This window comes from Scatophagus argus, chromosome 9 (genome assembly GCF_020382885.2).
Source record: "Scatophagus argus isolate fScaArg1 chromosome 9, fScaArg1.pri, whole genome shotgun sequence".
Lineage (NCBI taxonomy): Eukaryota > Metazoa > Chordata > Actinopteri > Scatophagidae > Scatophagus > Scatophagus argus.
Genome location: NC_058501.1, coordinates 9,276,506 through 9,296,231, shown reverse-complemented (window position 1 = coordinate 9,296,231; position 19,726 = coordinate 9,276,506). Strand labels below are relative to the sequence as shown.

At 39.3% G+C, this 19,726-nt stretch overlaps 1 protein-coding gene across 1 annotated transcript; it reads right to left on the bottom strand.

The window, feature by feature from the left end:
• Positions 1–471: 471 nt before the first annotated feature.
• cmc1 (C-x(9)-C motif containing 1) lies at positions 472–7,427 on the bottom strand. Its single transcript, XM_046399036.1, has 4 exons — positions 7,280–7,427; positions 5,693–5,785; positions 1,386–1,476; positions 472–1,146 (listed from the first exon to the last, which is right to left on the bottom strand). The coding sequence occupies exons 1-4, from the start codon at positions 7,296–7,298 to the stop codon at positions 1,026–1,028; spliced, it is 324 nt and encodes a 107-aa protein (XP_046254992.1). The 5' UTR covers positions 7,299–7,427; the 3' UTR covers positions 472–1,025.
• Between the last annotated feature and the right edge of the window lie 12,299 nt (positions 7,428–19,726).

Sequence of the window (19,726 nt, the reverse complement as noted above, 5' to 3'; positions counted from 1 at the left end):
CACCTAGGACAAACCTCTACCTTGTTTACAATTAGATAGATAGATAGATAGATAGATACTTTATTCATCCCCAGGATGAATCTATGTGTTAATAATCTCAGCCACCTGTCTTGTCACATCCATGGGTCACAACTATGGAGTCAATTCAGCTGTCTCCAAAAAATAAGAGAAAAGCATATTCAAAGAACTAGGAGATGACTACACTTTGTTATGTGTAACAATTAAACCACTTCACAGTAACTCACTGACACTTGTACTCAGAACTGGCCATCACTGACTCCTGGGAGTATATATCACCAAATTTTGTTGTTTATTGTTAACATTTTTCAACAGTCACCCTCAACTTTTCAAGCTGTATAAAGTCATTCACATCAGCAGCCATGTTTGACTGAATACAAATGCATTAAGGTTATCTGGGACAAGTAACATTTGTGAACATTTCAGGTTTTGTCCAATATATCACTGATACACTTTAACACAGCTGAATATTATTTTATTTACAATATCACATTTTATTACATGTCACGGTCATACTGTTCATTGCTGGGTTAGCTGTCAGAGGCTTCTTACGCTCTTTCATGTCTAACTCTTTTGTCTGCAGATGAACACTTTTGCTGTCATTGCATGTACTACAGAAACACACTACACAGTGTCCACCAGATATAGAACATCCTTCAATTTATGACAGCACACTTTCAGAGCGGAAGTGTCGCACTATAATAAAAATCTCAGGTCCAAGAGATTACTGTACCATGATTAGATCTTTCTGCATTTTTAGCAATCAGTACGCTCATTGTGTAAATGTAATGTAAAGGCGACAAACAAAAAAAGGCTTTATTTTGATTATATGCCACTCAAATTTAAATAAAATCCACAGACTTGTGTCTTTCTGAGTAATAAACCCTGCCAGATGACCAAGTATTCTAGGCGTGTGTGGGACTTGCAGGGTGGAGTTATGGCCACAGCCTCACACTCTACACCTTCACCTTGACAGGAGGCAAGTTGTTTTGGGTGTTTGTTTTTCATTACATGCTAGTTGGGACTTTTTGTGTCCTGTTCTTTGCTGGGATCCCTGTACTCTGAAACTCCAGTTTCTCTTTGATGTACTCCTGCTTACACTCCTCGAAGAACACGGGGTCCTTGTAGCTGGTGGATGACAGAAAGTACAGTATTAATTTAACCAAATAAATGTACCCTTGACTATCACACTCATGCCTATTATGTGGTTTTGAGACTACTCAACTTGACTTGAAAGGCAACAGCTGAGAGGGTCACTGATGGTGGCTGAGAGAGTGGGTAAGCCCATGTGAAAGATGTTGGTGTGGTAACACACAGAGAGCCACCTTACTGTGTGAGTGTTGCAGAAGAAACTGCAAAATACTCACTGCACTGTCAGACATTCCTTCAGCGCAGCATTCTCCGCTCGACATTTAAATACCATGAAGAAACCAGATTCTTTACAGCAGTGGTTGAAGGCTGATGGAAGAGAGAGAGAGAGAGAGGGCAAAATTAACAGAAAAAGAGGAACAGGCTCAACACGTAGAATGCATCAGACATTAATGTATTAACAGAAGATAAGATTTCCTTTATTGTCACACAATGGGGAAATTCACAAAAAAAGCATGTCCCTAGTAGAAGTTGCTTCAAATCTATTAACATCCTACCTCTCTTTTTATATTATTTTTATATATATTATACTATATGTTGTATATATATATATATATATATATATATATATATATATATATGTATATTATTTGAGTACAAGCATAGAGAAGAAAAAAATTAGCCACAAGCAAACCAAGATGGGCCTCACCTTGGCACTCAACCACAAGAAGGAACCTGGCAAGAGGTCACATTGCCATGCCTCTTATTAATCTCAAACCCATGTTTCCTTCTTCGCACAAGGACTAAACTTAGCTGTACTGGCCACAGAATGGTTGTGTCTGTGGTCACCCAGTTTACACATTGGCTTCTGTTTCATTCCTTCCTGACTGCTAGAGGCAATATATATAGTGAATAAGTCTATATCTCTGAACTGAACTGTCATTTTGGGGGGGGGTATGTAAAATTATACTTTACATGTACGCTAAAGGTCCATTACCCAGAACACAGAGTATTCCTTCACTTTGCCTTTAAATATCATGCATATCAATTGTCTGTCCTTTCCTTCAGTCTGTCCCTAGCTCGTCACATTTTCACAAGATACATGACAGCAGCTTTAACATCGCAGTCTTTCATCTTGTGGCAAGTTTGAGCGTCCAGACATGACCCAGGATGTTCAGCAGTCACACCCCCAATTCTACTGCATCTCTGCCCCATGCAAAGGTGGTACAACAACCCCGTCAGACAGAGCTTGTGTACACTGGAGGGTCAAGACCAGAATGACTTCTTCATCTCACCCATGTGTCTGTCACGGATAATACAACGAAAGGGGCCAGTGGATTACATCATATTGTGACTTCTAGACAACCTTAACAGATTGCTCTGAGAACAATTGCAAGTTTGTAAATACACTATATGGACAAAAGCATTGGAACATGGGGCTATAGGGTATGGGGATGTTTTTCAGGGGTTTGGGGAAGGCCCTTTTCTATTCCAGCATGACTGTGCCACAGTACGCAAAGTAAGGTCCATAAAGACATGGCTGGATGTGTTTAGAGTAGAAGAACTTGACTGACCTGCACAGAGCCCTGACCTCAACCCCATCAAACAGGATGAAGATTGCAAGTCAGGTCTTTTCATCCAACATGACCTGATCATGGCCTGACCTCACAAATGCTCTACTGCATGAAAGGGCAAAAATTCCCACAGAAACACTTGAAATCTTGTGGAAAGTCTTCCCAGAAGAGTGGAAGCTGTTATAGCAGCAAACAGCAGACCAACTCTAGTCTCAAATCTGTCCCAATACTTCTGTTTATATAGTGTATGTTAATTATATTAAGCCATGTGTAAAAGGCACAAAGAGGCTTAGTTAAAAATAATGTACATACAACATATAAGACGGTCAAAGGCTGTCTACCACATTGGCGGGTATGTATTTGCACCAAAATAGTCATGTAATAAAGAAGTCTATTTATTTTTGGTGTCATTTATGGGTGCACCACACGCAATACATGCATACATTAGAGAGCAAGGACTCACATGAGAAGGTTTAAGCTGGTTAAAATAATAACTGGTTAAGAATGTGACAGAGTTACAAAACCTTCAAATTTTACTTTGTTTTATCCTTAAGTACATTTAATAGCAAATAACTACAGTAACATTTTGAGATCAAGACTTCTTGAGTTATATTTGGGTTTATTTTGATCAATATGTAAAAACAACTTCTCTGGCCTCTTTTTTAAGTTTGTATTCAGTGTAATACTTTACTATCTCACAAGCACACTGGGGAAAAAAAAACCAATGGATCACCTTTGGCCAGTAAAAAATACTGTTGTTGTACTTGGTATGTGGACTTCTTCATCTACCAAGTCCTATTGGTCAGTGAGAAAGACATGAAAATCCCTTCCACAAAGCGGTATCAGTGACACTGTGCCCGGGCTAGTGGTGTATTCTAGATTACACGTGCAAGGTCCTCATTGTGAACAAGGTGTTGAAGACTCTGAGTCTTCACCTTGTTAGCAAGCCCTATCTCAAGGATTTAATTAAAAACACTGCCTTGCCATGTCCCCTTCCAAACAACTGACATCATAATTACCTTTATCAATGGCATCAGTATGGAAATCACACAGACACTTTCATCAAGATGCAGATGTGGAGGAAAAAAAAAACAATGGCAAAACCAATTTAGAGAAGCAGAACAGTGCGACTAATCTAATCAGCAAACGCCTCATCCCTGTCCCATGGTACCAATAGAAGCTGCAGAAGGTTGCCTTTTTGATCACAGCTGCACCAAAACGCAAATCTATGAGACTAGCTTTATGTCAGAAGAGGCCCTTCTAAAGAAAGGTATGAAGACACCTTCACTTCAAGCAGTTTAGTTTGCCATTTTTAAAGATGCAGAAGTGTAGCTCGGCAGTTAGTAGAAAGCAGAAGCTAGGGGCTCAAACGTGTAAGGAGACTTGGACCTTTAGAGGAACATATAAGGTGTGAACCTCTACTACATATTTAGTTATGACAGAAAACAAATATATAGATTTACTGCAAAATTTGTGTATTTATGACAAATGAAAGTAATGTACAATGAAACGGTAATTTGAAATGTCACTGTCATCGGCAAAACTAAGAGTTGTTTTCCTTCCATATTTTGGATGTAGGGATCCAGGTACAGACCTGATGGATGTGGTTGCTAATTGAGTATGTGGATTGTTCATATACTCAATAGTTTGATTCTGAAAGACAAGTGAGAATTCTGACATGAATCATCAATGCAATAGAAAAAAATCCAAACTTCAAAAATGTTGTGTACAAGTCAGTGGTACTTGTTTGCTTCAACAACAAAGCCTACAACATATAACCGTGGGGTGTTCAGGCATATATGCAGAGACCAACACCACAGGAAAACACACTCTTTTTTTTTTCATGTTTTGTTTTCTTTTACATGCTTTGTAAAACATAATCACAGGTACTCATGCAGGTATCAAGACACAAACTGATAGAGGGCAGGCACGAAGGTGTGAAAATGAGTGGGACGAGATGCAAGTGATGTGAGGGGGGTTTCCACTACCCACACAGCCACTGTCTGCCTCATCACCTCAGGCTGCATGCGCACTGGTTCCACGAGTGAGCAGTACATGCCATTTCATATAGGCTGTCATCAGATTTCTAGAAACCACATAACCTAGTCATTATCTGGTTGATGTGTTGCTGCAGTAGACAGGGCACGAGCAAAGCTGCAGACACCTTTTCCTTGCAGACAAAGTAGCAAGAGCATGGGAACTGGTCTCTTACTCAATTCAGAGAAACTGAGGACTCATGAAGTGTTGGAAAACAGTTAAGCCATAAAGCGTCAAACATTCAACATCAAGGTCATATTAGAGGATGTATTTTGTGGTGCTGTTAATTTTTATGGAGTTATGCTGAGAGGAGACTAATCCTTTGTCCACTCACACTGAAACAACTGGCCTTTTTCACAGGTAATATTTTGCCTTGTCATAGTGGGAAAAGCAGAGGTGGAGCAATGGATCGGTTCTATTCATGGTTCATAGTAAGTTGTGACAGTGAGCAAACATGCACAAAACCAGGACCCTGAAACTAAAGCAGCTAAATGGAATTCAGCCATCTGTAATTTCATTATTTATGTATGCCTTTCCTGCTGTAAAATGTAAAGGTGTCTTCTTTTCCAAAAATAAGGGACTGTTGGGTCAACTAAACATTACAAATAACATAACTTGATTATGTTCACATAATAAAGTACCTGGCTCACAAAAAGTCATAGGATTTCATTGATTAGTCGGTGTTGTTGAGAAACTCTCTTTGAGAGCCATATCTAACTTTTCTCTACTTTCATTACAGATTCAAAGGTATACAGGCAGGCCAGAAAGATCTCCAGTTCTTTTTGACGGCCAAATATATTAATGAATGTAACTGTGAAACCTTCTGACTTTGGTAAGGATGACACACCTCTAATAAGACATCCCAGATTGAATTTCCCTCAGGATCAATAAAGTATCTATCTATCTATCTATCAGAGAGGCAGTATGCACAATACCAAGGATGTGCACATAAGCGCACATGCTCACACACTCACCTTCAACTTTCTCAGCACAGCGCTCCTTCGCTTTCTCCCTCATCAACTTGGGGATTAGGACATCCTTCTCCACATGCCTCAGATGGATCTCCTCTGAGTAAGCAGGGCAATAAGAAAGACAGAGCCACATGTAAACCGTGAGAACCACAGTCAGCGTCAACACTAGCCAATGCCTCTTATATGGCAGTGGTGGGATGTGAGTGAATATCTTTATTCTGGCACTGTATTCATGTAGAAGTCTGAGGTACTTGAGTCATTTCTTTTCATGCCACTTTCTACCACTACTCCACCACAATTATCTGACAGTTCTACTATTAGCAAAGTAATATACTCTACACAGACAAAAGTACTGACTGTGTTTCAGCGGTCTAGCTACAAGCCTTACTTCCAGTGAAAGGAAATCTTAATGCATCAGCATACCAAGACATTTTGGACAATGCTGTGCTTTAAACTTTGTGGCAACAGTTTGAGGAAGGCCCTTTTCTATTCCAGCATGAATAGTGCCTCAGTGCACAAAGCAGTGCCTGACCTCACAAAGGTCCACTGCAGGAATGGGCAAAAATTATAAGACTGGAAGCTGTTACCGCTTCCATTACATTCCTGGTCGGTGTAATGGTCAGATGTCCCAATACCTTTGTCCGTAAAGTGTATTCGTTACTTTTCATAAAGAGATTTCTGTGTATGACATACATAAAATATGTTTTTTTATGAGCTACCCAACAATACAAGTACAGCTAAATTAATTAATTAATTAATTAATAGGCTAACAAAAAATCAATTGGCAACTACTGTAGCAATTGTTTACGTCATTAATAATGTAAAGCTGTAGAAACATTTTGTGGTTCCAGCTTCCTGAATGTGAGGATTTGGTGCTTTTCCTTTTATTTGTATTCATTTTTAAGCATGGACTATTATTTGTACAAAACAAGCGCTACAAAGTGTCACTTTGGGCTCTGGGTGACTGTCATTGTGACTGCATATCTCACTACATTCACAATTTTTACAAACCTTACCAATCAGTCAGTCAATGGAGAAAATAATCCTTATATTAACGGAGAATGAAAATAAAAAGCTGTAGTCCTGTGCAAAACAAAAACAGCTCCACTTCAATCAGCTACAACAGTAAATTTCATTTTTAATGTAAAACATTTATTTGTGACATATTACTTTACTTGTGTGGTATTAATACTTTTACTATGTAAACGAAATGAATACAGAGACCTTTGCTTCAGCACTCACACGAGACCCATCCTGGGGGTGCATCGTCACAGTTAATCATTAACCATACAGACGACATAATGCACATAAATTCAGCTTTTAGACAACTGAAGAAGGTGGTGAACATAAAACCCAAAGGACACACGAAGAATCAGTGACGATTTGACTTTAAGCAGTGCTAGGTAAGGTAAGGGAGAAAGGATTTGCGTAACGTTAGCGAACGTTAGCTACACGAGTCCACATAATATTTAGCAGTATTTCCTGAAAGCTGTACAGGGCGATGCACGTCATCTTGAGTACTTGGCTAACAGCTATCTTTATGTTAGGTTAGATATGACAAGCATTTAAGCAAGCAGAAACTTTTGATACCTGCGTTAGCTGCCTCCATTGCGGTTTTGTTTCTCAAAACATTGGAAAAGTGAACCAATGTGACCTAGCTCGCGTACGCTCAAAACACTTCCGCTGACGTATAGGCGGCGTAAAACACTACAAATCCCAGAGTCACATGCACCCGAGAAGCCTGTCATGCCTAATATGTAATACAGTATGTAATATATAAACAATTAATGTCAGAGAGGTGGCATTTTAGCTCTATGGTAGTTTGTTCCTTTATTTTAGTGATTTACAATTGTGAAAGACCCATTGTATTAAAGACATCTCCAATCATAATTTAATAACAATGAAAGTAATGACTAGTATAGTTTGCCACAAAAAGACATCAGCTGTATTGCTGTTTCCTCCTGGATGCACCACACAGTTACACCTTAACACGAGGCAATAGTCCTACAGAGTACTGGCTGAAAGCTCTCACCTTCAAACTGGTATGTCAGAGAGCTGTTGATTGGGGAGCTACATTGTATTTCATGCAAAGAATCATATAGTACGGTGTTCTTGTGTATTTTTCCACTCTCTCAGTTTAGTGAATTTAGTGTTTCCTTTCATTACCATGATTACATGGAATTTATCTACATTTTATTATTATTAAAGTTATTATTGCATTAATTTCTTGTTAATGCCAGCATGTATTTTGGTCTACAGAAGTAACACAGCTGTAAGCTATTATATTTTTAGCATCCAGTTATTCCAGTGTATAGTGAAATTATTATAGTTTTAGTTTTGCAAGACTTAATGTACTATTTCATGCAAAACAATATACAATAAAATATGCTATTTGGACCAACTGGTATGAGTGGAAAAGGGCCAGAACGGTGAAAGAATACTCCACTGAAAGTACATTGACATCCAACCACAATGTATCTGAGCCTGCACCACAGACTGCAAGCTAAGCACAGTGAGCCTGACCACAGTCAGTTGTGTGGCGAACTGGTTGTCTAGATCCCATGCTAAGAGGACCCACCTGTTCAGTCAAAGCGACAGGTACCCACACACACATAAACACTTACCTTGAAGACAAGCTTCACACATACAGACAGACTATAGACTACAGTAAAAAAACAGGCGTGAGATACCCACCTCCACATCCAAACCACACATATACACATACACATAGTGCGCCTTCACTATTCACACTCACCCACACACACCATCAGCAGAGGGGGTATAGTGAATCTTTTGCCTTTTTACCTGACATTCTCACAGCTCTCTGACCTTGTAAGGCTAAAGCTGCGACTCTCTTCTAAGGAGGAGCAGACTTTTTGATCGGTAAATCAAAGGCCTGAAGAGAAAAAAAACAATAATTTCAACAAGTAGAAAAGGACTTTAACGAACAAACCGAGATCAGAGGGCTTCACCTATGCGCTGTGTTTTTGAGTTTGTTTTGTTATGTACCTTAGACTTAGACACATAAAGACAGATGGACACACACAGCTCCAAGCCCAACCAAACACCTCCCAGACAGCACACTCTTCTGTTTCCATCCCTCCTGACACCAGGTGGGAATCTGCAGATTTTAATATCAGCAGATCTCCCCAAACTGCAGCACTAGCCAAATTTCTGCAACAGAGCCAAGTGGAGCTCATGCGAATGATTGCACAACCACTGAACCAAATATGAGAAAAATTATATTTTAATATGTTTAGAATGCTTGACAGAATATGAGCTCTATTTGATATGTTTCATCCTACAGCTAGCAGGTATAACTTATATTAGTGATATATGTAATGTGAGTGATGTTTTCTTGATAAAAAAAAAACCAAAAACAACTAATTAATGGCAGAGGCCAAACGGTGAAATCTTATGAGAGGGAAATAGTGCGAAAATGGAAATAAGAGTGCGTCATCTACTTTTTGGGGTTACAAAGAAAATCTTATTCTTTTGAGAAGACATTTTTTCCAATTCGTCACACACAGTAAAAATAAATGGAAAAATACAATCACATAATTCTAAAAGCAGTAATTTTGACCAAGAGACATGCACAAACTAAACAATGACAGTAACGGTTGTGATGATTCAATACGTGTTTAAAGTACTTCATAATTTTCCCAATTTATGGATATTCTTCATAAGAAAAAATAACAACTATATTATTGGGAAACAGAATATTAAGTGTGTTTTTATTGTATATGGTAACATTCAATGCTCCAGCCTGCATTCTTCTGTAACTGTGTCGCCCACAGCTTGGCCTGTTGACAGACTTTCATCATGCTCACCCTTTACTCAAAGAATACAAACCTTTCTCCTCCCTTAAATTACTGTTTGACTACAGTTTTCACAGAAATGCTGCAAAAAACACAAATACACCGCATGGTTATGTAATGCAAGTGTGAATCCTATTTGGGTTTTATAATTTGAACAAAAACCATAATGTAATAGTCATAGAACTATCAGGTACTACTTATTCCCTGACTTACTATGTGAGAAAATCAACCACTGAAACAATAACATAAGTTGTTTTGTTCTGAAACAAGAGCAGCTTTTAGATAGAAAGATAGATAGAAAAGATAGAAAACACCAGAGAAAAAAACGTGTGCCTTTAAACTAATAGTCTGTAAAATAAAAGGAATCTCCTCAAATATGTCTGAGCAAAAGTGAGTATCAAGCCCTGTTGGCTCTAGTGCAAACTGCTCACTACTCCAGGTAGCGTGCTGGCTGATATGGCAGGGGCACGGGCTCCCAACACTGATCCAATATTACCCAAGCAGCAGGGCCCATGAACCTGGCAGAAGGAGGTTAGCAAAGTTAAACCCTCTTACTACACGCCTCACTGCTCAGGGCCGACCACCAGCTCCTCCAACTGTCCACTGACAGCCACAAAACATGGCCTCTGTCAGAGAATGTTAAAGGGTCACTGACACTTGCACTTGTGAGGTCTGGAAAACCAATCATTGTTGTATGATTTATGTGCATTCTTGGTGTAAGTATAGTAATTTAGAATCCAAAAGTACTGTTAATGTGTCCAGGATAATTTTTTTGTTTGCAACAATTAATGTGACAGATCTTACCAGAGAGGAAAATATAAACAAAACTGATCCTACTAACCTAATTTTGATAACACAATGCCTAAACCAGATTGTGTGTTTACCAGAGGCATAGCGAGAAAGAGAAGTGTGTTCTGTTTTCCTCGTCTGAGTCCCTCAGCCTGAGTCCCCACTCCTTCATATCAGTGACTTCCAAGATGTCGTACAGCCGGCAGATTGGGTGTCGAGATGAGATTTGAGAGAGTGTTTAAGGCCCAGCCACGGGGAGCCTCTTCAGGGTCGATGGAGAGCAGATAATCCAACGGCTAGGGTGAGGGGATTACAAACCTACAGGCGGACCTCTGCTGTTGAGCCCTGCTGTGGGGCACCTTCCACAGGTCACTCCTGTGAAATTTGGCAGTGGTGATGACTGTCAGTGTCAACTAAGTATATCAGGGAGTCACATCTTGGTGGCGTCACCTTTTCTTCTTGCTGGCTTTTGTTTCGGATTAGTTTTAGGCAAGACTGTCAGCATTCTGTTAAAATAACCATGGTGATATGTGATGGATTTGTTAGAAACACTGATGGTAAAGGCAAGCATGACCTTTAACTATCATCCAAAAATCTCATATTTTTATCATATCACCAATCTCTCCTATTTTGCTCATATACATAGCTCAGCTCCATAACATAATTCCTGTTACCCAGTAAGTAGGATATTGAGATTTTTCATATTTTGATGATGACAACTTCTGCCAACTCAACCCATTTGAAGCATTAATGGAACTGATCTGTACAAAATTAAAACGTCAGACACCTATAGATAAAACACATGTAGTAAAGATGTAACAATATGAGAGGTAACACAAATATCTCTGGGCAGATCGCCCACCTTTATAGAAAAGAAAAAGTTATACCACAGTATTCAAATGGGCCAGAAAGTCTTTTGCTTAATCTGGATCAGGTTGTGTTGGCACCACCCGAGCAATGTCAGGATGCATTTCCTCTCAAGCAAGTGAAGGGGTCTGCCACTGTGCCACAATCTGCACCCGCTTCTCAGGCAGGCTAAACCCTTTGACACCACAGTTTTTAATTAAAATTACATTAAGAGTAATCAGCCAGAAGACTTGGGGATGGAGGTCACAGGGACTGAGGGAGGGGTAGGTGAGCAGAAGTATGGTTTGCATAGATGATGGAGGGGGAGAGTTTAACCGTAAACCTTTGATCTCTGCTGTCAGGTTAGTAAAGATGTTGTTATTGTCATGTCTGATCAGCCTGTGGTTGTTCTTGTACTGTGTGTATTCCTGGAGCTCTATACATTTAAAGACAAAAGGAGGGGCAATACAGTAAGATTAGTGGTAGTGACAGTGGCACATAGTTGTGCGGGACATAACAGACACATATATGTTTGAACAGTTCCACTGATAGAAATGCTCGAGTTAATATGAAGTAAGCATAAAGTATGAGATTATGAGTTCCTCCAGTGACTGCAGTATCCTCCTGTCTTTCCTGACATGATCAATGGTGATTCTGAAAATACATTTGTAAAATTAAGTTATTTAAAGGGTTTTTTTGTAGGCACATCTGGCTTTCTCTCTGCATCAGTAAAATGGTAGGAGCAAATGTTAATATGAGTTCCTTCTTCCTAGAAACAGGAGAGGGCTGAAGAGAAAAGGGTACAAAGACCCCATTCGTTCTCACTTGAGGGGCTCTCGCCAAGATAATTATAAGCTTTATGAAAGTACACAGCAAAAAGTGGAAGAAACCCACCAAAAGAATGGAGAGACATGAGAAGAAAATTACTTTTCCCCTCTGCCTTCGCTTTATGCCCCCTTTAACAAGAGACGAGACAGGAATGGATGGAGGAGGCCTTCTTCAGGAGGCATCCTGGGGCTTTTGCGGCAAGGCAAACAGGAACAAGGGAGAGCATTCAGCCCTTCTTGTGTTTCTCCCATTCATTAAGGCGGCAAACCTCTGACCACTCCACAATGACCAGAGTTTTTCCTCATTACATGGTCCACCTTGATGAAAAGATGAAGAGGACAGAGATGAGGACAACAGGGAGAGCAGAAATGAAGACCACACCATTTGAATAGGAGTTTGGTATAGAATCCACTAGCACTAAACAACACCAAAGAGAACATCTTGTCTTTCAATCAAGTTTTTTCTCCATCTCTCTCCCCTTTCTCTGTCCTTTTCTCTAGTATATGATCCTCTCTAGGCTTCTGTACCCACATTGCCCACACTGCACAGTGTCTGAATGTGCTTAATTATCTAAAAAGAAAAGTTTGTACCTGTTGAAAAGCTATCCTTGGTTGCTTGGCTTGTTAATGCTAACAAAAAGCTGCCATAGTGGATGGCCAGAGGACACCACATGCTGCGGGAGCCTTTCAGATGTGTCCCTAATAAGAATGCAGTGGTGAGAGCTCCTCTGAATGCATGCAGGAGAGAGGAAGATAGCTTGGAAGGAGAAAAGAAAAGAAAGGAAAAAAACATCTTTTACCTCTCCATCTATAATTACTCCAAATGAAGAATAGGCTGAAGAAATGGCCAGGGAGACTTTCCATTATGACAGGAAAAAAACCCATCAAGTAGAGAAGGCAAAGCACAAGATCGATAGTTTTTTTAATGGATAAAAGAGAAGTTTTTATAACATTTCAGAAGTAACGATGTATGTGCATCAGTGTGTGTGTGAGAGAGAGTGTGCTTATGTGTGCGCTCAAATAAAATCACATCTGTGAATTTTAAATGTACAAAGGCAGTTTTCAGATGCCAGTATGTCTTCACTCCCTACAGTCAGACAGTCATGTTTTGGTGTAGTCATGCTACAGATATAGCTGTCTGAACCCTCACTTTTTGCATCCAGTACACAGAGATCTTCACGACATCTTTTCCTCACTTCATCTGATAAAATAAATCCTTGAAGCCAGAGTGCTGCATCCTCTGTCCTCTGTGTCAGCATCTGGGATGTTGATATCTGTTGGGCTGACAGTAATCTGTGTGTGTGTGTGTGTGCACGTGCACATCTGACCCGCTGACCTTGGAGGAAGTGTCCTCTCATGCTATAAATGACTCATAAATGTTTTCACACTTTCACATGGAGAGTCATGTGTGGTGGAGAGGTAAAACTGGGCCCACAGTATTCATCCTGTCATCAGGCCCTTCACACCTTAAAATAATACACACAATTACATGCAACACACACACATACATACACAGAGAGAGTCTTGTTTCCATCACTTTTGGGGTCATTACTTAGACTAACATTCATTTCCTGGAGGTTTAACCACCGCCTAGCCATAACAATTAACATTACTTGCCTAATCCTGACACATACATATATATATACAGATATATATATATACAGATATTAGGGTGAAGACTATACAAACGCACATGCACAATTTCCACAAATCATATTTTCCAACATATGCGTATCTCGCAAAACAAATTTATGATTCTGAATGAAAGTCATGAGTGATAGCTCTTGATTATTTATAGATAGAGACAGATAGATAGATACTTTATTGATCCCGAAGAAAAATTACTTGTGCTTTTATACTTACACCAAATTAAGTGGATGGGGGATGGGACTCATTCAGCAAATCCAATGCCAGATTCACATTGGATATAATACTTTCATAGAGGATAATATACCTCCTCTCTAGTAGCCCAGTTTTATTTGCCAGTGATCCTCTCTGAGAAGGTGACTAGCACTGAATTTGTGAGCAATTGACAGTGCTTTTATAGGATCAGTAGGTGTGTGTATTTCTATAATAAATTAGACTAAAAATGGTGAAAAGTACACCTTGCAAAGGATGATGCAAATTAAGACCCTATCTAAAAGCAGCATGTTTATTCAATACACACACACACATATGTATATAGACTGTGTGTGTGTGTGGGGGGGACCAGGACAAGGGTGGGGATAAGGAAGAACACAGACCTCACACTGGGGATAGGTGCTAAAATATACAGTGAGAAAAACTCAGTGAGAATGTGACAGCTGAGCAATAGGGAGGAATGAGGTGGGTAGGGAGGAGTCGTGTTTTGTAGACAATAACAATCTATTTTTACTATCAGTAGTGGTGTATGTTTTCAACAGAATACAAATCTATGGCCTGAAATCAAGCAAATTGTTTTTTGAAATATTTTCTCTTTGAATTTTGTTTGCTGAAAGTAATGTCGCAAATCATTCACCTTCAAAATCCCTTGCATTTTTGTCCAATAATGGGTAAACCTTAGACACAGTAAAGAGAGAAAAGCTTCTGTTCTTACATAGACTGCATGTCCTTATGTACTTTTCTTACTACATTTTGCCTTGCTACGTTCTCAGGCATTACTCCATGAACTCACACACATCAACACACACACACACACATGCAACACAGCCGAGCACAGCACAGGGAGCAAGGAAGGAGCCTCTCAATTATCAACCTCTCTCTGCTGCTCTCAACACCTCATGTTTCTCTGTTAATGACTGGATTAAAGCTCTGATTAAGATGCACTTAACCCATAAACAGCAGTTCCCATTCAAATACCATCCAAAGCCAATTATAGCTAGCCGAGACTTCAATTAAAACTGACAAAGGCCAGACAATATTAAAGGTTTTTATGGATGAGGAGGAGCAGGGACAAGAGTGTCACTTCAGCTTCTGCAAAGGGCGAAGATCTGGGTCGGAACAGTAGTATTATCAAACACTTTACTTCTGTTGAGAGGAGCAATTATTTTTACTATTTTTTGACAAAGTAGCTAATCCAAGAACATTGTATCTCAGTTTATCAATTTAAACTGATTTGGTGTTAAAGTTCATGAAGGGTTGGTTTCCTTGTTTTTTGGTGAGCAATGACTGGATTTTTTAAATTGAATGATAACTTTTAATACTGGATTTATAACTTTAATGAAGATACTGAACACTGTGTCCTCTGAAACATAACAAAATCTGAAATTTGTATTTGACAAGAAGAAAATTAAAAGAGTTAATCAAGGTAAATTCAAAGATCTAGAAATCATCCAGACATAATTAGGTCTGTTTACCTGCTTAGTTTTGATCTGTAGTAATAAACAAAGGATTCTCAGTCATGGGGACTGTTGCCTTCCGAGCAATTACTAATTCAGATGGGCGTTTCTACTTCCAAAGTTCTAAACAAAGCCGATTAATTAACTCTCAGGCTTATACCTCTGAACTATAAAGAGCTTACAAATTACCTTGGGGGAAGTGATTACAACCATGGAAAACAATAAATCAATCAATGAATCTAATGAAGCCTGTGTGCCGTCACTGGCATTTCGCTCTTATTCTCAGTCATCTGTAGAATAACAATGGGAAAGAAGGGGATTGTAGTTAAATTGTTAATCATAATGTGATACCACAGTCAGCAGATTCCCTGTATAAGAAAAAAAAAACACTCAGGGTCCTGCCTATCTGCTCAAAGAGAGGACATAATGCAGAAAATATTTTTAACACCCCACTGGAGAGAGGGACACTCTTCTAAACAATACAGAGAATCTATTTGTTCTTTTGCTATTGCTGGCTTAATATACTGATGCTTTATTACTGCTGGGTCAATATATGTAGATCTATTAAATCTCTATGTGTGCTCTGTGTGGGGACCAGTATAGATAGAACAGTGAATGACAGAACACAGCAAATGAACAGGTATTCTCGTTTAATCTTGTTTTCATATATATAAAGATATAAAAAGAAAAAGATGGGAAAGAGGGAGCAGTCGACTTACATTGTTGTCTTAATAACATGATGTGATGTTCAGATGAAGTTTGTAGAAATATCTCCAAGTGATTACTCAGATTATTCCAACCCAGAAGTAAATATTTGCAATATTTTTAGTGAAAACTCTCAGAAATCAAAAGAGATATTTTGTGGTTTATATCATTTGGCGAACTAACAGGCTGAGTGGTGGTTCAGTGGAGTTGCTTTGTTAAGACTCAGAGGTGCCCTAGTGACAGTTAAAATGAAAAAGAAACCATTTCACGTTTGCATTTACAATACCAGAGGTCAAAAATGTGTGGAGGGAAGTGGCAGGCGTTGTCACTATCATGCAGGCATTTCTAGAAAACCTGTCCAAGTTTGCAAGTCTTGCAAAAGACAGACTTTTATTGGACAATATACACTGCTGTAATAAAAATATGAAGGCGTGCAGCGGTCCTTCACCAAGTCACTATTCCAAGTGACATGATATTCAATACAACTGTAACTGAACTGAAAAGACAAAAAACATTGAACATGAAACAAAAAACGCTGTGCTGTATTTAATTTTGTCAGTGCTGTACTGGCATTAAACATGTCTTTTTCATATTTTTATGTATGGAAGTCAACTTTTTGTAAAATTTCAGTAAAGTATGTAATGGCAGCAGAGGATGTATTAGAGATCACATGTGAATTCCTATTGTCCATTTTGGTTTGTAACCCTAGCACATGTTCAAAACTTTTTAAAGGTGTATTCATAACACTTTTTGCTTGTTATATGGCCCTAAATGCATTGCTGTCTCTGACAATCAGCTTGGTTTTAGCAGTGCAATAGCTCTTAATTGTGACCTGAGATGGAGCTGTGACTGTTTTTTCGGGGGCTGCTGACACTGACAGATTGGTGGGCAGGAAATCTTAACAGTACAGATTGGGTGATAACGAGTAAGTGCTCTGAACTTGCCCTAATTGGCACGAGACTTCTAAAACTTCCCTTCAGACAAGTGATTTTGGGAGTCATGGGTCTTGGCTGAGGAAAGCTTCTAGGAAGATGAATATCCTCTGTGAAGTTGTGATCAGGATGAACTGTCAAGGGCAGGCTCAGACACTTTGGTCATCAGTGAAATGGTATGCTCTCTTGTAGCAAAGACAGACAGAAAAATAAATGCATGTATTTTTGCTTTTGAATAAGCTTCAGAAGACACATGATCACATAAATTGCCCTTTGCTGTTGTTGAATGCCAGCGTGAGTGCTTTTACAGTATCACTGTGAAGTTGTTACAACTGTTGCTTCACTGGTGACTCTCACTGTAGGTGATACCTCAGAATGTCAATGTGGTTCCTGTGTTACAATCCAAAAGTTTATGAATGAGAAGATCACTCACAAATATTTATAATTTTACTGTAATTAATAAGATATTTTTTGAATGTGTCGTTGTCCTTATGTGCAACATTGCATTACCATAACACTGCTCCCTTGGCAATCTCTCCAGAAAAAGTTATCCTTAATCTCAACAGGACTAATTGATTAATGGATGTTAAATAAATAGGTCTTCATCCTCCTTCTATATTTGCAAAGAGATATTCAGAGAGATAGCCTTCCAGTATAAAGTCATGCAAACAGGATCTCATTAGCAAATGCAAATGAGAAAACACCAAATCTTCACGGAGAGGCAGAAGTGTATCTCCATGGGATAGCTGGAACATGACAGCTCACCAACCGCCCCCACGCTGAGCACCAAATGTGATGGTCTGCTCCTGCTGCTACTCTTAACAGGATGTAGGACCAAACCATAAATGTAAGCCGGGGGGGCGGGGGGGCAAGGAAATGGGCTACTAGAGGACTTCACCTTATGCCATTTGTAGCCCACCTAAAACCTCTTATTGGTGACTATTTGTGGAATAAAGATCAAGGGGTATTTGCCATGTCAGTTATTTATTAGCATCTTCTATTGATATGTAGAAAACTTTTTCCAGTTTTGTTTCATGTAAAGTGTATCTTCAAGTATACGAACATGAAAATTTAGTTTTGATCTGGCAAGCAAACCTTTGCACAAATGAAGTTTGTACTTTATGCACTGGTAACTAATTAACAAAAGGAAGTAAAAGATGAGTTGTAAAAATTTGAATTACAAATGTTCAGATTATGTCAGAAAAGAGGAGGACGTGTTTCTTGTGTTCTGCAAGATCTGCGAAAGCAGCTCATCGGCAGTTGAGATCACATTCAGTTGAAGGTTAATTAATTAGGTTTGTATGTCTATGAGCTGATGAGAGTGTGGTTCCCAGGAAGCGAGAAAGGCAAACTCTGAGAGCCAATCAGAACTCTCGTCTGAGAGCGTGTCTGTCGTGACATCACAAGCTGCGACAGGCAAAGTTCCTGGCATGGCGTCAGACCAACAGACGTTCTGCTGACAGCAGGGTAGCAGTGGCCTAGGGCAGGGTGGCGATGGCCAGGTCACCAGCTTTTTCCTCCTGCCTGGCATGAGCACTGCAGGAGGGGTGGCTGGCAGCATGGCAAGATGTCAGAAACAGCCCTTTAGACGTGTCAAAAAGCAGGCACAGTTAGGGGAAGCTGCTCATCGAGCGTGACAGATAAGAGGAGTGAAGCCATTATGCAGACAGGCTGCCCAATAAACACAGGAAAGCCAAGCAGCATTATCTGATATGCAACACGGCAAATGCTGGAAAATTTAAAGATCCCCTCATGGTGTGTTTTAAGTTGTATAAAATGCTCTACTTTTAATAATAGTTTGTGTATAAAATTTGCCACAAAATCGTTACATTAATTTGTTAAAAAATATTTAATTCCTCTCCATCATTCAAAAATTCGGAATCTATGAATCTGTAAATATTTATTTTAAACTTATGTCTATAAGTTTTAGGGTCTTCATAATTATGTTTTCAGAAGTGAATAAGTACCTGAAACTCAGAACTGTAAGGTTTCTATTACCAAAAACTGGTGGCCTTAAGTCTGTTATTTTACCCATGAATTTCATGGGGACAAAAGTGTCAAGTGACATAGAGTAAAGAGTGGGAAGGAGATCAAACAGGGGGGTCAAACAAAAACCGAACTGTCAGCTAGGGGTGCGCAGTTCATGTCTTCTGTGAAGCTGAAAGTAAGCATTAACTTATTCTAATTTACATCCTCAAGTTAGCTTGAATAACAAAGTAATATTTTCCTAAACCTAGTCTCATAATTTTGGAACATAAACCTAAACATAAAGCAGTGTTTAGTATTGTTACCATGACAACAAAGGTCACCTGACTTCACTCTTTCCTGCATGTCCCACACTCATAAAATGCAGATGGTGTTAAGTGATACACAAAAAGCCTTAAAGGCATAGACATGACATGCCTTCTGCTCCTACTAACGAGTTTCCACCTCACATTTGTGTAGAGTTGCATTTTGGACTGCATTCGGCTCCAAACCCGCACATGCCTACATTAAATTCAGATTTTAGAGAGCAAAGAGAAACTTGCACCCTGTCGGCAGATGAATGTGGAAACCGTCTTTATGGTGTCGAACTCTGCACAGTGAAGTTCAAAGAAGTCATGATAAACGGAGCAGTTTTCTGAGTGGAGGGACGACTTAATGATATTTCTGAAGAAGGGAGAATGCAGCAAGTCTTTTAAGGTGTCTAATGTGTGAATGGGTGTGCGAGCCCCTGCGCTACTGGGACAAACAGTAGCTTATATAAAAACTTTTCGAGACTCCACGCGTTCTCACTTCTGACTCACTGGTTTTGCCATCAAAG

Excerpts from the sequence above, each read along its gene's own strand:
- cmc1 (XM_046399036.1), bottom strand. Across the intron at positions 1,477-5,692 it reads CTGTGCTGAGAAAGTTGAAG|CCTTCAACCACTGCTGTAAA; the intron begins GTGAGTGTGTGA and ends CTCTTCCATCAG. Across the intron at positions 1,147-1,385 it reads AAGGAATGTCTGACAGTGCA|CTACAAGGACCCCGTGTTCT; the intron begins GTGAGTATTTTG and ends GTCATCCACCAG.